Source organism: Emydura macquarii, unplaced genomic scaffold, assembly GCF_026122565.2.
Source record: "Emydura macquarii macquarii isolate MOO-44397 ecotype Brisbane River unplaced genomic scaffold, CSIRO-AGI_Emac_v2 contig_719, whole genome shotgun sequence".
NCBI classification, from domain to species: domain Eukaryota; kingdom Metazoa; phylum Chordata; order Testudines; family Chelidae; genus Emydura; species Emydura macquarii.
This window is the reverse complement of record NW_027130856.1, coordinates 14046399-14061170: the sequence shown is the minus strand read 5'-3', so window position 1 is coordinate 14061170 and position 14772 is coordinate 14046399. Positions and strand designations below refer to the sequence as shown.

At 43.1% G+C, this 14772-nt stretch overlaps 1 protein-coding gene across 1 annotated transcript in view; it reads left to right on the top strand.

The window, feature by feature from the left end:
• The window catches only part of DPP6 (dipeptidyl peptidase like 6), a 370977-nt gene that overhangs the window by 97033 nt on the left and 259172 nt on the right, over positions 1–14772 (top strand). The window contains exon 2 of the mRNA XM_067542727.1: positions 11067–11181. Coding sequence (XP_067398828.1) covers positions 11067–11181 — 115 coding nt within the window. The remainder of the gene's footprint in view (positions 1–11066; positions 11182–14772) is intronic.

Sequence of the window (14772 nt, the reverse complement as noted above, 5' to 3'; positions counted from 1 at the left end):
CAATTTTAGGTGTGACTCAATGAGTGAGATTTGCAAAGAAGAGGAAGGTTGGAATGAGGTGTGATATAGGTATGTTTTCCCACACTTTGCATAGTTATGAGGGCAATTTCTCATTAAAGAATGAACACTGCTGCTTTTACAAACTCTTCAAACCAGAGACCGTCTTCTGTAGTGTTTGCACAACACTCAGCATGATCTTGATTGGGGCTTCTGGGTGCTTGTGTAATACAAATAATGTATAATAATAAACTGATGGAAAGAAAGAAATAAAATAAGGCTGTGTTTGCTATGTAATTCTCACTTGTCTGAATTACACTGCTTTTCCTAGGGAATTGTATATGACAAAGTTTTGAGCGGCTTGTTAAGCTTACATTTTGAATAACAGCATCCATTAGTTGCACACACCCGTGGGTGAACTCTTGGCCCCATGGAAGCCAATGGGAATTTTGCCATTGACTTCAGTGGGATCAGGATTTCACCCCATGCCTTTATACATTTGTTAAAGCACATACTGGAGAGCTAAACATTTTCTTAATCTTGGAATCATACAAATTGGAAACAGAATACACCTATTGTAGTAGATCATCTTTTCCATCAATGTGTCCTACTAAGATACAATTATTCCCTTAACTATATTCCTGATTGCTTTGTGCAATCCAGTCTTAAAAGACCTAAGCAGTGGGGCTTCCTCTGGCTTCAAATTAAACTCACTATAAGGAATTTAAAAAAACCAAAATCTCAGCCTAAATTGCACTGTGCTTACTTTTATCTTATTACTTACTCTCAGTTATAAACTCCAGGACCATCCTAAACCATTTCTTTACTTCCTTGGGGTTGTCTTTCGTACACAGTTTTAAATACTATGGACTACATCCTCCGCTGCTGCAAAAATGCAGAGCTACATTGTGAAGTCAATGGAGTTGTACCAGTGTATACCAGTTCAGTATCTGGCCCAATAAAAGGGCCTGAATCTGTTCTTGCTTAACCTGATCCATTATATCATATATGTAATTTCCATATATGTAAACTCCATTAACCTGATCATGTATATCATATATGTCATTTCATTTCAATAGAATTACTTCTGAAATACACTGATGAAACTCTGAGAAGAGCCAGGCCCTGAATGTATGTGCTTATATGTTTATATGTTTGTGTGTGTACTTGTTTACACACACACTGGGCTAGATCCTCAGCAATGTAGATTAGTGTAAAGTGTTCTTCATTGACATCAGTGGAGCTACACCAGTTAAAACACGTGCTCGTCCCAGGCACCACCCTTTCACTGAATTCTGCCCTGTCTGTGGACAGAGGCTGGAAGGGACATTGCTGTAAAACCTCTTCCTTTTGGGAGACACAGAGTGAAATTAGTGCTGGCAGAAGGGACTGGCTGGGTCAACCAGCCTGGAAGCCGAAGACCTCACACCAGAGGGCCACAGAGAGCAAGGATGGCCTGATGGTTAGGCTGCAAGCTGGCAACCTGGGTTCAAGTCCCTGTTCTGCCATAGACTCCCTGTGTGACTGTGAGCAAGTCTAGACTGCAGGGTATGTCTGGATTGCAGTTGCTGGGGTCAAGCGGATGTACCAGAGCTGGCTTGGGTCCTGGAGCGGTGAGGCCATGGCAGTGTGGGCTGTACAGCCTGGGTAATTACTCATGAGGCTGGTCCGTGCTGCTGTGGCTTCTCTGTTCTTGTACTTGAGCTAGTAAGATTAAAGCTAGTTCAGATATGTCTGTTCAGGCTGCTGTCGCCCTGTGAGGGCAGTCTGGATGTCTCCTGTGCCTCACTTCCCCATCTGTGCCATGGGGATAACAGCACTGCCTTATGTCACAAGGGTGTTGTGAGTGCAAATTGGGATTGAAGTCCTCACACCGACAACCAAGCTGTGCCGGTGCGAGCCTCTCTCGACCGGGGAGCCTCCCACACTGTGTACTAGAGTCACTGCACAGTCAGCGGGCAGAGCTCACACCGTGGCTGGAGTGGGAGTACACAACATTGCTAGATTTTCTGTGGGTCCTGAGAAAAAGGGTAACTCCTTCTCCGGGAGAATGTCTAAAAGACCCCAAATGACCAGCCTAGCTTGAATGGTTGCCAACTGCAGAAAGTTGGGACTGAGGATCCGGTTTGCTATGCACAGTATTACTATGTAGTACTGACAGGTAACATCAATATTTGTCCTTTGTTTAAGTGGCCATATCAATATTGCTAAATTAAAGGCCAACAGAAGCTGTTCTCCATGAGCTTTTGTTTTAAGAGAGTTAGGCTTCTGTATTATTATTCTAATATGGCCACCTAGCAGATTCTTGGCAGGTTTGAAATAAACATGCCAGAAATTATTTTGCTGACGGCCTCCCATATTGGAGCATTTCCAGCATTCATCCGGTGCATGCCAGTGCAATGATTCTTTTACATTCAGGAAAATATCCCATCACAGATCCATATTCTAGAGTCTTAAAATACTGTAGGTACAAGGGATTTATGGCTTTAAAGTCAACCTGGCAGGTGGGCAACATTATGGTACAATCATAAAGGGAGATGAAAGCGGTAGCATTTATCAGGTTTAATACGCAGCATCAGTGAAGTGTGCTTATTTTAAAACCTACAGTAACATCTGTTTTACTTTTCTAATCCAGAAACAATTACGCTTTTATATAAGCAGCCAGGGGCAGGAGGAACAAACAGCAAAGAAAAAGGAAGGGGGAGGGGAATAGACTTAAGGATTTTGGTTTGTTTGCAAAGGTTGTTTGAGTTTTGCATTAATTCTTCACCATTAGTAGCATTAAGCAAGTGAGTTCTTCAAATGATTGACATTGTTTTAATGTTTCCTTTGTTCTGATGTTGGTATTATTGGTGCTCTGCTGGAGCGGAAATTTTGCACACTTGCTTTGTTTTCATTTGAGTAATAACCACTCAGACTCAAATGACATCAATATTAAAAATAAAGAAGCATTTTTAGGATTAACAGCCTGAGATGATTTATGAGTGGTGTCTGGTTAGTTTATTTTTTATCTGCATGCTGCCATCTTTCAGTAAAGGGCATATTCTGCTGCTTCTCCTCATGGTGGAATCAAAAGGCAGCTCCAATTCTGAAAAGCACTTAAGCTCCTGTTTCACTCCATCCTTGCTCAGGAAATAAATTAGGCATTGCTTAAATGGAGATGCTTTCTTGAATTAGGACCACAGTAGAGTGGAACCAGTGCTGTTCCTCTGTGTAGGGGTGTTGTGGGGAGGGAGAAGGGAAGGAAATGCGGGGTGAGGGGGAGAGAAGGGGACATGCATCTTTGCTGTGGAAGCAGGGGAAGTAGTACTGGGCAGGACTCCTGCCACTGAAAATGACTGTAAAGTCACTGGCCGATCTCCCCATTTCCAGTGGGGGCTGCAGTAGGATACATAAAGCTTTGAGGGAAGGAATCTTTCCATCTTCACGTGACAGAAGTGGCCCATGTAATAAGGGACAGATTCGGCCCCAGCTGAAGTTCAGGTAAACTGAAAATCTCACTTAGTCAATGGGGAATTTCACCTTCCCTAGAAGTGAAATCATGACCCATTAAAGTCAAAGGGAATTTTTGCTATTGATTGCAACAGAGTCAGGATTTCATTCTAGTTAGATTATCTCAGTATGAGTGTCATCCAAAGTCCACTGAAGTCTGTTAAAGCCTCTGCACTGAATTCAATGGATTTTGGATCAGGTTTCCTGTAAATGCTGCAGGGTTTAGCCCACAGTGCTGGTGTCTTTAAGAAATGGTTAGTTTCTAGCTTTCATTTATTAATGTGCTCCATTACATCACTTTATCTTCAGATTAAATTAGTTACTCAGGGGGCTTTAAAGTACACAATTTTTGTGGTTGCACTATTACACACAATCAGAATGAAATCCAAAGTTAATTATAAGTTTGGTACTTGGAATGTAAAACATATTAATACTGTCAGGCCAAGAAGTAATGAATTAATCAGTGGTAATAATAAAATTGGGGTAGGCAGCATAGATCTGGTTCTGAATTCTGTATGCTATGTAAGTATCTTAGTATCTCAATGTTTTCCCTTTTCCAATATCATCCTACAAGAAACAGAAATGATTAGAAACCTGTTTCATGCGCCTGAGATGTATGCACCATTGGTTTTGTAATTTGTTGTTACCCTCTCTACCCGTGGTAAATGGCCCATGAAACATAAAAGAAATTTATAGCATATCTTTTCAGCATCAACAAATATTAGGAAGAAGTATATTTGAACTATACAATGAAATAACTCAATGAAATATTTCTTAGCCCAGGTTCTCCCCATCCCCAGGACTTTGTTTAGATTCTCTGTTGAACTGCAGTTGATTTGGTATCTGAATCCACTGTTTGTCATATAAATCATACAGTAGCTTGTATGATTACCCCTCAAAACTTCAGGGGAAGGTATGGATAAGGCAACAAACAGGCGCAATGTATGCCCCAAAAGTGGTAAATTTGCATACTTTAAAAATCATTTTTAATAACTTGAAATTAAGCTAAAGGTAGTAGAGGAAGGCTTCCTAGGAACAGGCTTGGGCCTTCAGAGAACTGGGTTGAGTTCCTGCCTCTCTACTGCAAACTTCCTGAGTGACCCCGAGCACATTGCTTAGTCTCTCTCTCTACCTCTGTAAAATGGGGATAAAAGAATGTCCTTTGTCTGTCTTGTGTATTTAAATGGTAAGCTCTTTGGGGCAGGAACAGTCTCTTATTACGTGTTTGCACAGTGCCTAGTACCTCGGGAACCTGATCTTGGTTGGGGCCTCCCGCCGCTATCATAATACAAACCATTAACAACAAAAATTAAATACGGGGGTGAAAAAAGTATGTGTGGTTGGACCTCATAGTCCCGTAAAGCCACATAAGATCATATCTGTAGGATTAGTTGATAGAACTAATCTCTAGAACTACTTTAACCCTTTGCAGAGCCTTGACCCACCCTCTGTCAGTCTGTGTCATGGTCACCTCCGTGAGCAGACTGTAAATCCTGAAATTGGAAGAGGCTTTCTATGGGGATGGAGCTCCCACCCCATCCATCATCCACAGTGCTATGCAGACTGGCCCTGCCCCCAGGGCCCCGATTGGTTAAAGAATGGGGAGAAAGTAGGCGTGGTCTCTCCATCCCCGAGCTCTGGTTGGCTAGAGACCTGGCAGTAAATCCCTTCCTGCTGCCAGTTCTCCTCCCTTTGAAAATGAAGAAGCCATTCAAGAAGAGACCACAGGGTTGCATGTGCTTCAGTAGTGCATCAGGCCCGGAGTATAAGCATAGGGATGGGATATAGGCAGAGGGAGCCAACTTTGTGCGTGGCTGGTTCTGCATGCAAGTCTCTGCCATTTCTCAAAGGAAAGAGAATGCCCTAATGGCTGACTGAGCCCAGAGGGGCTCTTTGGTCCTTCATGGAGTTTGAGTTCCTTAGTGAAACCATGAATTTATTCACATGAATTGGCCTTGTTGTGGTTCTGTGATACAGGTTTGGTAATAGAGCTGTACCTTGGATTGATTCCTGGCTGAATTCCTGCCTTCCTAAAAACTGGTGGGAAGAATTTTTTACCCCAACACAAAAAGTGGGAGTTGGGGACAACCTACGAGAAAGAAGAGCCTCTATTGCAGTAGGAAATGGCAAGTCACTGAGAAGTCACAGCTGGTTGTCGTGACCCAGTATTGCTTCTTTGAAAGTGACAAAAGTATTAGAAAACACAGATAGAAAAGACATGTGGCCAGAGTCCTATGGTCCTAATCTAGCTCCTTCCTCATTACAGCATGTTCTCTGCAAGATACACTGAGAATTCAAAAAGCAGAAGTAACCCAAGCTTTGTTGACTAAGGCTACTTACCTATTTTTGTATCGTCTGTTGTTTATCTTGCACTCCTTGTTTCAAGAACTCTTTATAAGAGACCTTAAAGGTCACTTGCAAATGAAAAAAAATGTGTTGCCTATTTGCTGTTCTGTAATGTATAAAAGCCTGAAGTTTTTACCAATTCCCCCTCCCCAGCCCCCACCCCTCATACACACACACTTTTTTATGACAGAAGCATCAGGTCTCATCTACTGTAATTTTGTTGGAGGATGTTTATGGATGACTAGGCAGTTAGTGGGATTATGATACACGTGTTCAATGGGATTGCACAAGTACATAGAGTTAAGCATGTGCATAAACCTTTGCCACATTCGGATCTAAAGATGGGCAAGCCTAACTGAATTCAAAGTTTTATTAACCCGTGGAACTATATCAGTGTTTTTAAAACTAATTCAAGTTTGAAAATCTTTGGTTTTCCTCCTATAATTTTAAATCCTTTGGGTTTTTTGTTAGTTTGTTTTCAGGAATTAATGAATTTATTAAAAAGTGACAACATTTTTCTGGCTAGAGCAAAGTCTCTTCTATTTAGGGAACATTCCCCAAAGACCTAGCAGTTTTGTACACAGTATGTACTGTATCTATTTTTATCCATTTTTTTCTTTCCCTTTCTCTGCTCAACCTTTTCAGTCTCTATTTGTTTTCACTTTGATGGCTCTCTGCTCTATAATTCGCCGCATTCTCTCATGTTTGCTCTCTTCTCTGTGTTCCTGCTGTCATCCTCTCCTAGGTACAGGGCAAACCCAGGAACACTGGAAGTTACATCAGACTTTCAAGTCATAATATTCAAGTAGATTCAATTTTAGGCAAACTGAGTTCCGCCTTCCCTAGGAGAAACCAGCTGCTTTGATTTCCTTTTTTCTCTATCAATGCTACATGATTTGTGCCAGTTTGTTCTTACAACACTGTCGGGCTTAAGATATTTGAAACCTCAGGAACTGCATATTCCCTGAAATCGGTGTACCGAGGGGGCCATGCCCCGAGGTGCTGGCTTGGGGGGTGAGGGCATGGGCTGGGCCCTCCTTGGAGGAACCGCCTCCCCGCTCACATCCCAAGCGGCCGCATCAACCAGGTGTAGTGCCAAAAATTCTGACAGGCAGAGTTTGTGAGAGGCCCCTCTGCCCCCGTGCTGGGTGCAATGAGGGAGCTGCGGGCTGGGTTGGTACGGTTGCCCAAGATGTCAGCGAGGGGCAGCTTGGCTGGCACCCCTACCCCAAGCCAGCACCCAGGTGCATGGCCCCTTCGGTAAGCCACTGCCGCCACACCCGCTGCCCTCACAGCGGGGGTGATGGAGATCAGGAAACAGGCCTGCAGATCCGCCCCCCCCACAGGACGCTGCCACCAACAGTTGGGGGGACGCAAATACATGTAGTGGCTCCTGGGTGCTGGAGACTCATGATATGCTACTGCCTGAAATGACCTTTTGACCACTGTCTACAACTATTGTCTGTAATGTTTTTCTTGGCACAGAGGTTTACCATGCTTCAGTTCCTTCAGTCATGCAGAGAGCTGTAAGACAATAACAATTGATTGTGACTGCATTAGTATGTTGATAGGATTACAAAATTCCAGCCAAATGCTTCCTCGAAGTGTAAGAGCTCAAATAAAATTCAATAAGTGTAGAATAAAATAAATCTTTGAAAAGTATATTGGTCTGTGTAGCAGCATCTGGAATCATCATCTAATGTATTCCATGTCCTGTATCCAATATGAATGTTTAATATTTAGGAAGGCAGAAAAGCTACATTTTGATTTTGCAGCTGGAACAAACACTTAAACGATCACGTTTTCCAATATAGAATCATGCAAAAAATATGTTTGGATTTGTTGCATCCCAGTGGTCCTCCACTTGTTCAAATGGAGCATTAGATTAGCAGCTATTTAGAGCTTGTCTACACAGCGAGTAACTGTACAAGCAAGCCAGGATGTGAATCGTACCATACACCAGCCTGCTGCACAGTAAGTCACTATGTGGGAAAACCTTTAGTCTGTGCAAGCAAATCCCCAGGAGAATGCAGAAAGGTTGGGTTTCATGGGCAAATCTAAGCCCTGGAAGAACAAGTGCTGACACGTTAACACTCCCTTTTTATCTACAGTTTCTCCAAGGACCTGATCTGACTCTCACCGAAGTTTTTTTCTGGGATTTCACTGGGAGTTGGGATCGGTTCTAAGGGATATAAAATTCAAACATTTGCCTCAAAAGGTTTCCACTTTTCACCCATAACCAGGCCCCCCGACAGCAATTCCGGGCCCCAGGGCAGAACAGTCAATGGCTCCCCCTAGAAAGGGATGGCTGAGGTCCGAGTGGGCTTCCGCCAGAAGTTTTTACTTATTTATTATAAATTCCTGGGTCCCTTGGACTCCCCAGGGAGATTACCAAGGAACTCGGGAAGCTGAGTAGCGGATACCATCTCCTCAGCTGCCTGGGAACCTGCATGGTGCATAATAAATAAGCTTGGCTCAGGGAGGGGCAGAGAACGTGAGTGGCAGGGGGCCTCAGGGAAAGGGAGTGTGAGGGAGAGGAGGAGGATACATATCTATTCTCCCTTCTACCTGGGCTCTTTTAAATCACTGAGCCTCTGGGCAATTGCCCCCTTGGCCTGTCGGCGAGGCTGCCCATAACAATGCTTTGAATTAAGACAACAGAGTGCAATACAGCTTGCTCATTTGTTGACATATTTTCCCAGGTAACTCTGGCAAACAAAATTCTACAGCTGCCTTCTATAATTATACCAAGAGCCCTAAATCCTGGTACCACAAATGTGAGTCGCATATTTCCATGGGAAAGAAGGCCACAGTCACTACCAAGTGTTTCCTTTTTCCTTGGAATGAATTTAACATTATGGACTGTGGGGGTACCGCATGCCTCATTCTAGAGTGGCTTGGTGTGTGTGCTTCATGGGGTACTTTTTCTAAAGCTAGAAGAATTCAGGATTTCAGAAATAAGGAGCTCCACTTTCTAGCGCTCCAAAGTTCTTTACCAACGAACTCCTCTTCTGTCGGACAGTCCCAGTTTTCATGAAACAAGGCCATGTTCTGTGAGGTAAATTGCAGTTGGGGTTGCAGAATGTTGAAGTGTCAGAAGCGGCACATCATCCACAGTGTGGTTATCATGAACATCACCACAGAGGCCTTGATGGTCACAGCCCTTACTTGGCCGCATAAGGGAGTAAAAAGTCGCTGCTGTCAGATCGACTTATCTGGATCAATTGAGTGATCAGTGGAGACCCGCTCAATTGATCCAGAAGTTGACGCTGTTAATCCACCCCCTCAAGTAGCGTAGCGCTGCGTCGACGGGAACACAGTTCCCATCGGCGCAGTGCAGTGAAGACGGTGTGCAGAAGAGAAGCACAGCGGTCAATGGGAATTATACAAGCTACTCTGCGTAGCTTGCGTAACTCCCATTGACTGCCACCGAATCGCTGGGTAAGTGTAGACCAAGCCTCAGAGATCAAAGGGAGTGAGATTTGCACAAATGCCCCACTTTACTTACCATTGGGGTGACATTCTTTGTACAAAAATCCCCACATCACAGCAAGTGGAATTAATCCTTTGAATTCCACACGCACTTAATTTGTACAAAGCAGTTTTGCTGGCAAAAAACAAACAAACAAACAAAAAAAAAACCCAAGAAACAAACAAGAACCAGGGAAAATTGACTTCTAGCCACCATCATCCGTAATTCTTCAAACTAGGTAAAGCCCCAGATTAGTAGAATGGCTAGATGTGAAGGTTTTAGTGCTGCTGTAGCTGTGAACCCTGATTTGCTGAGTGATTATTCAGCCTGGCTGGAAAGCAGAGTCCATTGCTACTTCTCACAGTTCCTCTGGATGTTTCAGTGCATGCATGAAATCAGGTGTAATGTAAAGTGCTAAGGGAAATCCAGTGGAAGTTAGGAAATCCAGTGGAAACTAAGGCAGGGGATGAAGTACAATAAATATTTAAGATCTTGTGAATGTGTATGCAGTACTTCCTAAAACCCTCAGTCATAAATGCAGAGGTGCCAGAGAGATAGGATACAGAAGTGCATGGTAAAACCTCAGTAATGTCAGGCTTATCGGTAAACAGTGATGTGGCTTTTTGAATGTTTGGGGCCAGGCTCAGAGCTGATGTGTAAGACTCTCTTCCAATGTGTAAGTGAATGGAAGAAGGTCTAAGTTGATGCAATACATTTTGAGGAGTGAGAAAAAGGTGTAAGTCAAGAAAGGGGGTGGCCTAGTTTTTCTTATATCTACTTACACCCTCCTGTAAGTTGCTTTTCTTTCTAAACTCCTCTCTCTGGTGTCTTGGTGTGAGACTTCCTGAGAGTCATGTTAAACCTCCTTACACTCAGACTCATTGAGGGGAGGGGAATGAGTTGTTACATGGTGGCAAGCGGGCATGAGTCTAAGCGAGTCTTGGTCTACATGAGGCTAAGTTGGTGCAATGTGCATGTTATGTGCGTTGGAAGAAGGTATCGTTCACATGGCTGTAGGCTCCCTCTGAACTTCATGGACTCATTCAGACCCACCTGTAACTCTGGCTCTTGGCCGTTTTAAAGGAATGTGCATCTCACAGTCCTTTTGATCTCACTTTTTTCCATTTTAGATATGCTGAGTGCACATAATTAAAGTCCTGCACAGGGAATGCCAAATGATGGTTGCTCCAATACATGTGTCCTGGAGGAAGGGGCACCCCCACCAAATAATCCAACAAAGGAGGAAGCCCTGATATGACCTACTTCACTCTCTGAGCATAGGGGATCAGGGAGAGGACATTAGCATGGCTGCAAGCACTGACCAGCCCTGAGGAGGTATACCTGGGCACTGCTGTCTCTGCCGCCATCCCTGCATAGCAGACAGCTGTGCTGGTAAGGCAGGGTGAGGAGTGTGCCCTTTTCCACAAGTGTAGCAAGGATGACTGTACAAAGGACGCCCTTTCCAGTCACCTGTCGAAGCATTATGGCTGCCCCTGCCTTAGATATGCACAGTTACTCAAGATGAATCATCTCAGATATAAATTTGGCCCATCATATTTATTGGTCATATTCTTTGATCGAGAGTGAATCAATAAACACCAGAACATAGGGCTATGAAATAAACTGTATTCTGAGTGGCTGGTTCTTCAGTAATACATGGTGAATATACGGGAAAAAGTGCACTGCTGGTTGGATTTTGTTGTTTGTTTCCTTGTTCTGGTGCCTTTACTTAATGTTCCCTGTCCTTTATTATTTCTAGGAGCTGGTGGGGAGTAATCCTCCACAAAGAAACTGGAAAGGAATTGCAATTGCTTTACTTGTTATTCTGGTTATCTGCTCCCTGATTGTCACCTCTGTTATACTCCTGACACCAGGTATTTATAATCTTTAACTCACTCTCATTCTATTGTTCTCTTGTAATTTTGCACTTCCAAAGGCAGAGACATGATAAAATGAATGCAAAGTAGAGATCAAATAGATTCCTATTCTTTAGCTTCCTTTAATATTGAGTTCAGAACACTATCCAGTTTGTTATTTTAGATCAGGACTCTCTAGAATCCTGATCCAAAGCCTATTTCAGCTGATGGAAGGACTTCATTTTACTTCAGTGGGGTTTGGATCAGGCCCTAGTACTTTATTTTTCTAAGAATTTAGAAGACAACTGTGTACTACACAGCTTTTTAGTGGAGTAAATAATTTATACTTCCCAATAGGTGATCTTTAAACTTCATCTTTCAGCTGCATTCTGTACACACAGCCTTTGTAAATTACTTCTCTTACAATAACTGCCAAGTACCAGGCAGAGGCCATAGGCTTGAATTTTAATGTGATATCATTATGTTTATTGATTATTACATATTTCAATGGCCTCGTAAATTTCCATGGCTATTTACAGAATAGAGGTAAAATGCTTTCCCTGCCCTGAAGAGCTTGCAATCTAAACAAGGCAAGAGAAACAAATGTAAGACAAGACATAGGACAAAGGATCAGTAGCAGGAAGGGTTGCTGACTACTAAAGATGAAGGGTGGAAGGCTTCCCTCAAGAGATGGATTTGAAAGAGGAAAAGAGAGGGTTCCCCATGGACGAGAACAGATGGGTGGTTCCAGGCATAGCAAGCGGCATTAGAAGTCCAGAGCCAAAGGGGGGAAAGGAGACAGAGGGAAGCAACAGGAATTAGAAGAACATAAGGCACGGCAGGTGGACATGAGAACCCAAATGCAAGCTGTGGGAGAAAGATTGCACCGAAGTCTGTGTAAGTACCAGCACCCCATGTATGCCTCAGTAAGTTTGACCTGTCTTCTGGGGCAAGATGGCTGGAGTCTACAATCCGGGAGATTCTGTGTCAGTCCCAGATAAATCAAGAAATGCCGTTTTCCATTAAACTAAATATGAAAATGAATTAGACAACCACTACATTACCCCTTCTTTTATTTAAGTTGATCCACATTCAGTTTATTTTATTCTGCCCTGTACATTTTCAGTGTGCTGCAGAATTTTGAGCTGGTGTAAATGGACATGGCATTATTGACTTAAGTGCAGCTATGCCCAAATCAATAGGGTTGATCCTGCTTTGAGCAGGGGATTGGAGTAGATGACCTCCTGAGGTCCCTTCCAACCCTAATCTTCTATGAGTCTATTGAAAACACACCACTATATTGTAGGATTTATCATACGGAAGCTGGAGGTTCAGCAAGCTGAGGTAGGAGGCAGTTGCAGCTTTTGATACCTGGAAAGGCATAGCTGTCATTTTGGGATTGTGGGATAAGCGCATTAGCTGGATGTTTGTGCTAAAATGATCCACAGTGAAGTAGTTAAGGTTCTGTTTAAACTATCATCATTAGGTTTCAAAGTTAACACCCCATTGAGGTGACTCTGTCTGTTCAGGGCATATTGAGCTATTATTTTCAGGTTTTCTGCTCACTTGGCTTACATCAACTTCCAGATAGATATTCTCCTAAATTGAATCCAGCTAATGGTTGGTGAACAACTTTTCACTGAAGTGATCTGCATTGACTCAAAAGACAGGAAGGGAACAGATCTGATGAACAAGCTATCATTTTCACATAGTATTGCATGTACGTGTGTATATAAGCACACATATAGATGTTCTGTCTCTTGGGATGTACATATATGCATGTACATATTCATATAACTACATACACACACAGAGCAAACAATACATAGGGTAAAATTCCCCTTAATAATAGTGTCCCAGGCCCAATCCTACAAATGCCACACCTATAATACCAATAGTCCTGTTCCTGTTGGCCTGCTGTTGAAAACCTCTGCCTTTTTTTGTCCAGTTACCCTTCTCATTGCTGAATTCTTCCCTCATACCTACTGTATTGGGGTCTACAAACCCCATACTGCAATTAGGCAGTAGGGGGCGCAAAACCTCTCCTGTCTGCAGACAAACAGTTCAACCACACCAACAGGCATCTGCCAGAGCTGCCAATCATAAGGCAGATGCTCACAGCTGAGCCCAATAGAGGAAACAAGGCCTACTATAAAAGAGAGAGTGCAAAGAAGGAGGAGGAGGCAGAAAGGTCCAGAACAAGAAAGGGCAATACACCTGCTCCAGGTTGCCTCCCTGACCACAGCTAAGAATCTGAGGCATGCTTCTAGCCTCAGTCAAAGAGCCAACCTGACTAGGGGCAACCTAAGGGGGCCCTGGCGGGAGCAGCAGTAACCTTCCAAAGGAGCACGCTGGGAGTTAGTGACACCTACCTGTAATAGAACTCTCACTCATCTGCCACCAGCTCTCACTTTAGTCCATTGCTTTGAGCCACTGCTCTGATGGCCCTCTCTGCAGTGCTTCCATGACACTTGTGCGGCTTAGATCTCCAGGAATCCATGAGCATGATGCAAATGCTTCACTAGGTAGATTCTGAGCTACTTTGGGAACACACAGCAGCATGCAGGATTATAATATGGCTTTAAGCAAAGCATCAGTGATGAATTGTATCTATGCCTAGCACTGCGATGGTGGAGTTTTCATGCAAGGTCAGAGTCAGGAAAGAAGGGTGAGTGGAGAAGGGGGATGAATTGCTTAGTGGGACTGATGCAGATCAGATTAGGTGGCTGGAGCCAAGTAATTGAGGAAGAGGGTTTTATATATCTCTTTAAGGTTTTCTTTGAAATTGATTCAAACCTTTAAAAAAGGTTTTAACTCGGGGTTCAATTTCCGGTTAGGCTGAGATTCATGCTGGTTCAGGTTTTTAAGAAACAGGTCACTCACCCTGTTTTAAGATTAGCCCATAAATTATGAGCAGAGTTCATTACATGCAGTAGAAATTCTAATTAGTAACGGCAGTGCTTTATTGTTAACTGATTTTTTTCTTATTTTACAAAATCCTGAGATTTCAGTGATTTATATTCCTTTAGATTTGCAGGGGCAGCATTTTCAAATCCCATATTTGCTCATCTTAGCAACTATGTGCTAGTGAGTATCTGCTTACACAAAATTGCCCACAACACCCATAGTAGTTTATGGCTTCAAATACAGGTTTGTGTAAGTGCAGCCATTCTTCCCTGCTTTGAAATGTAGAGCACAATCCCACTTCTCATTCACATCAATGACTAAATGTTGTAGGATCGATACTTTCCCAAACAATATTTGGCCCCCTTCTCACAAAAGGTGATATAAACTATTGTGTAAAGCAAAACAAAGTAGAAGAGGCTTGCTATCAGTTGGCCCAGTCCTGCAGAGCTTTCACGAGCAAAATTCCCATTGTTAATTTTTAACGCTTTCTGGAGAGACACTTCAGGATTGTTCCCTTCAAGTCTGACCTTTCACTGCATAAGTAAGTGCATCCAATTCCATATTAAATTTTTAGCAGCTGTCACAGGCACCTGCTTGTACAGAGATAGCACGAAAAGTAGTTACTGTAAAGCATTAGCTTACTGAACATTACCAGCAGCTGCACTGTCGGTGAGTGTGCCTAGCATCATGCATGCTGTTCTG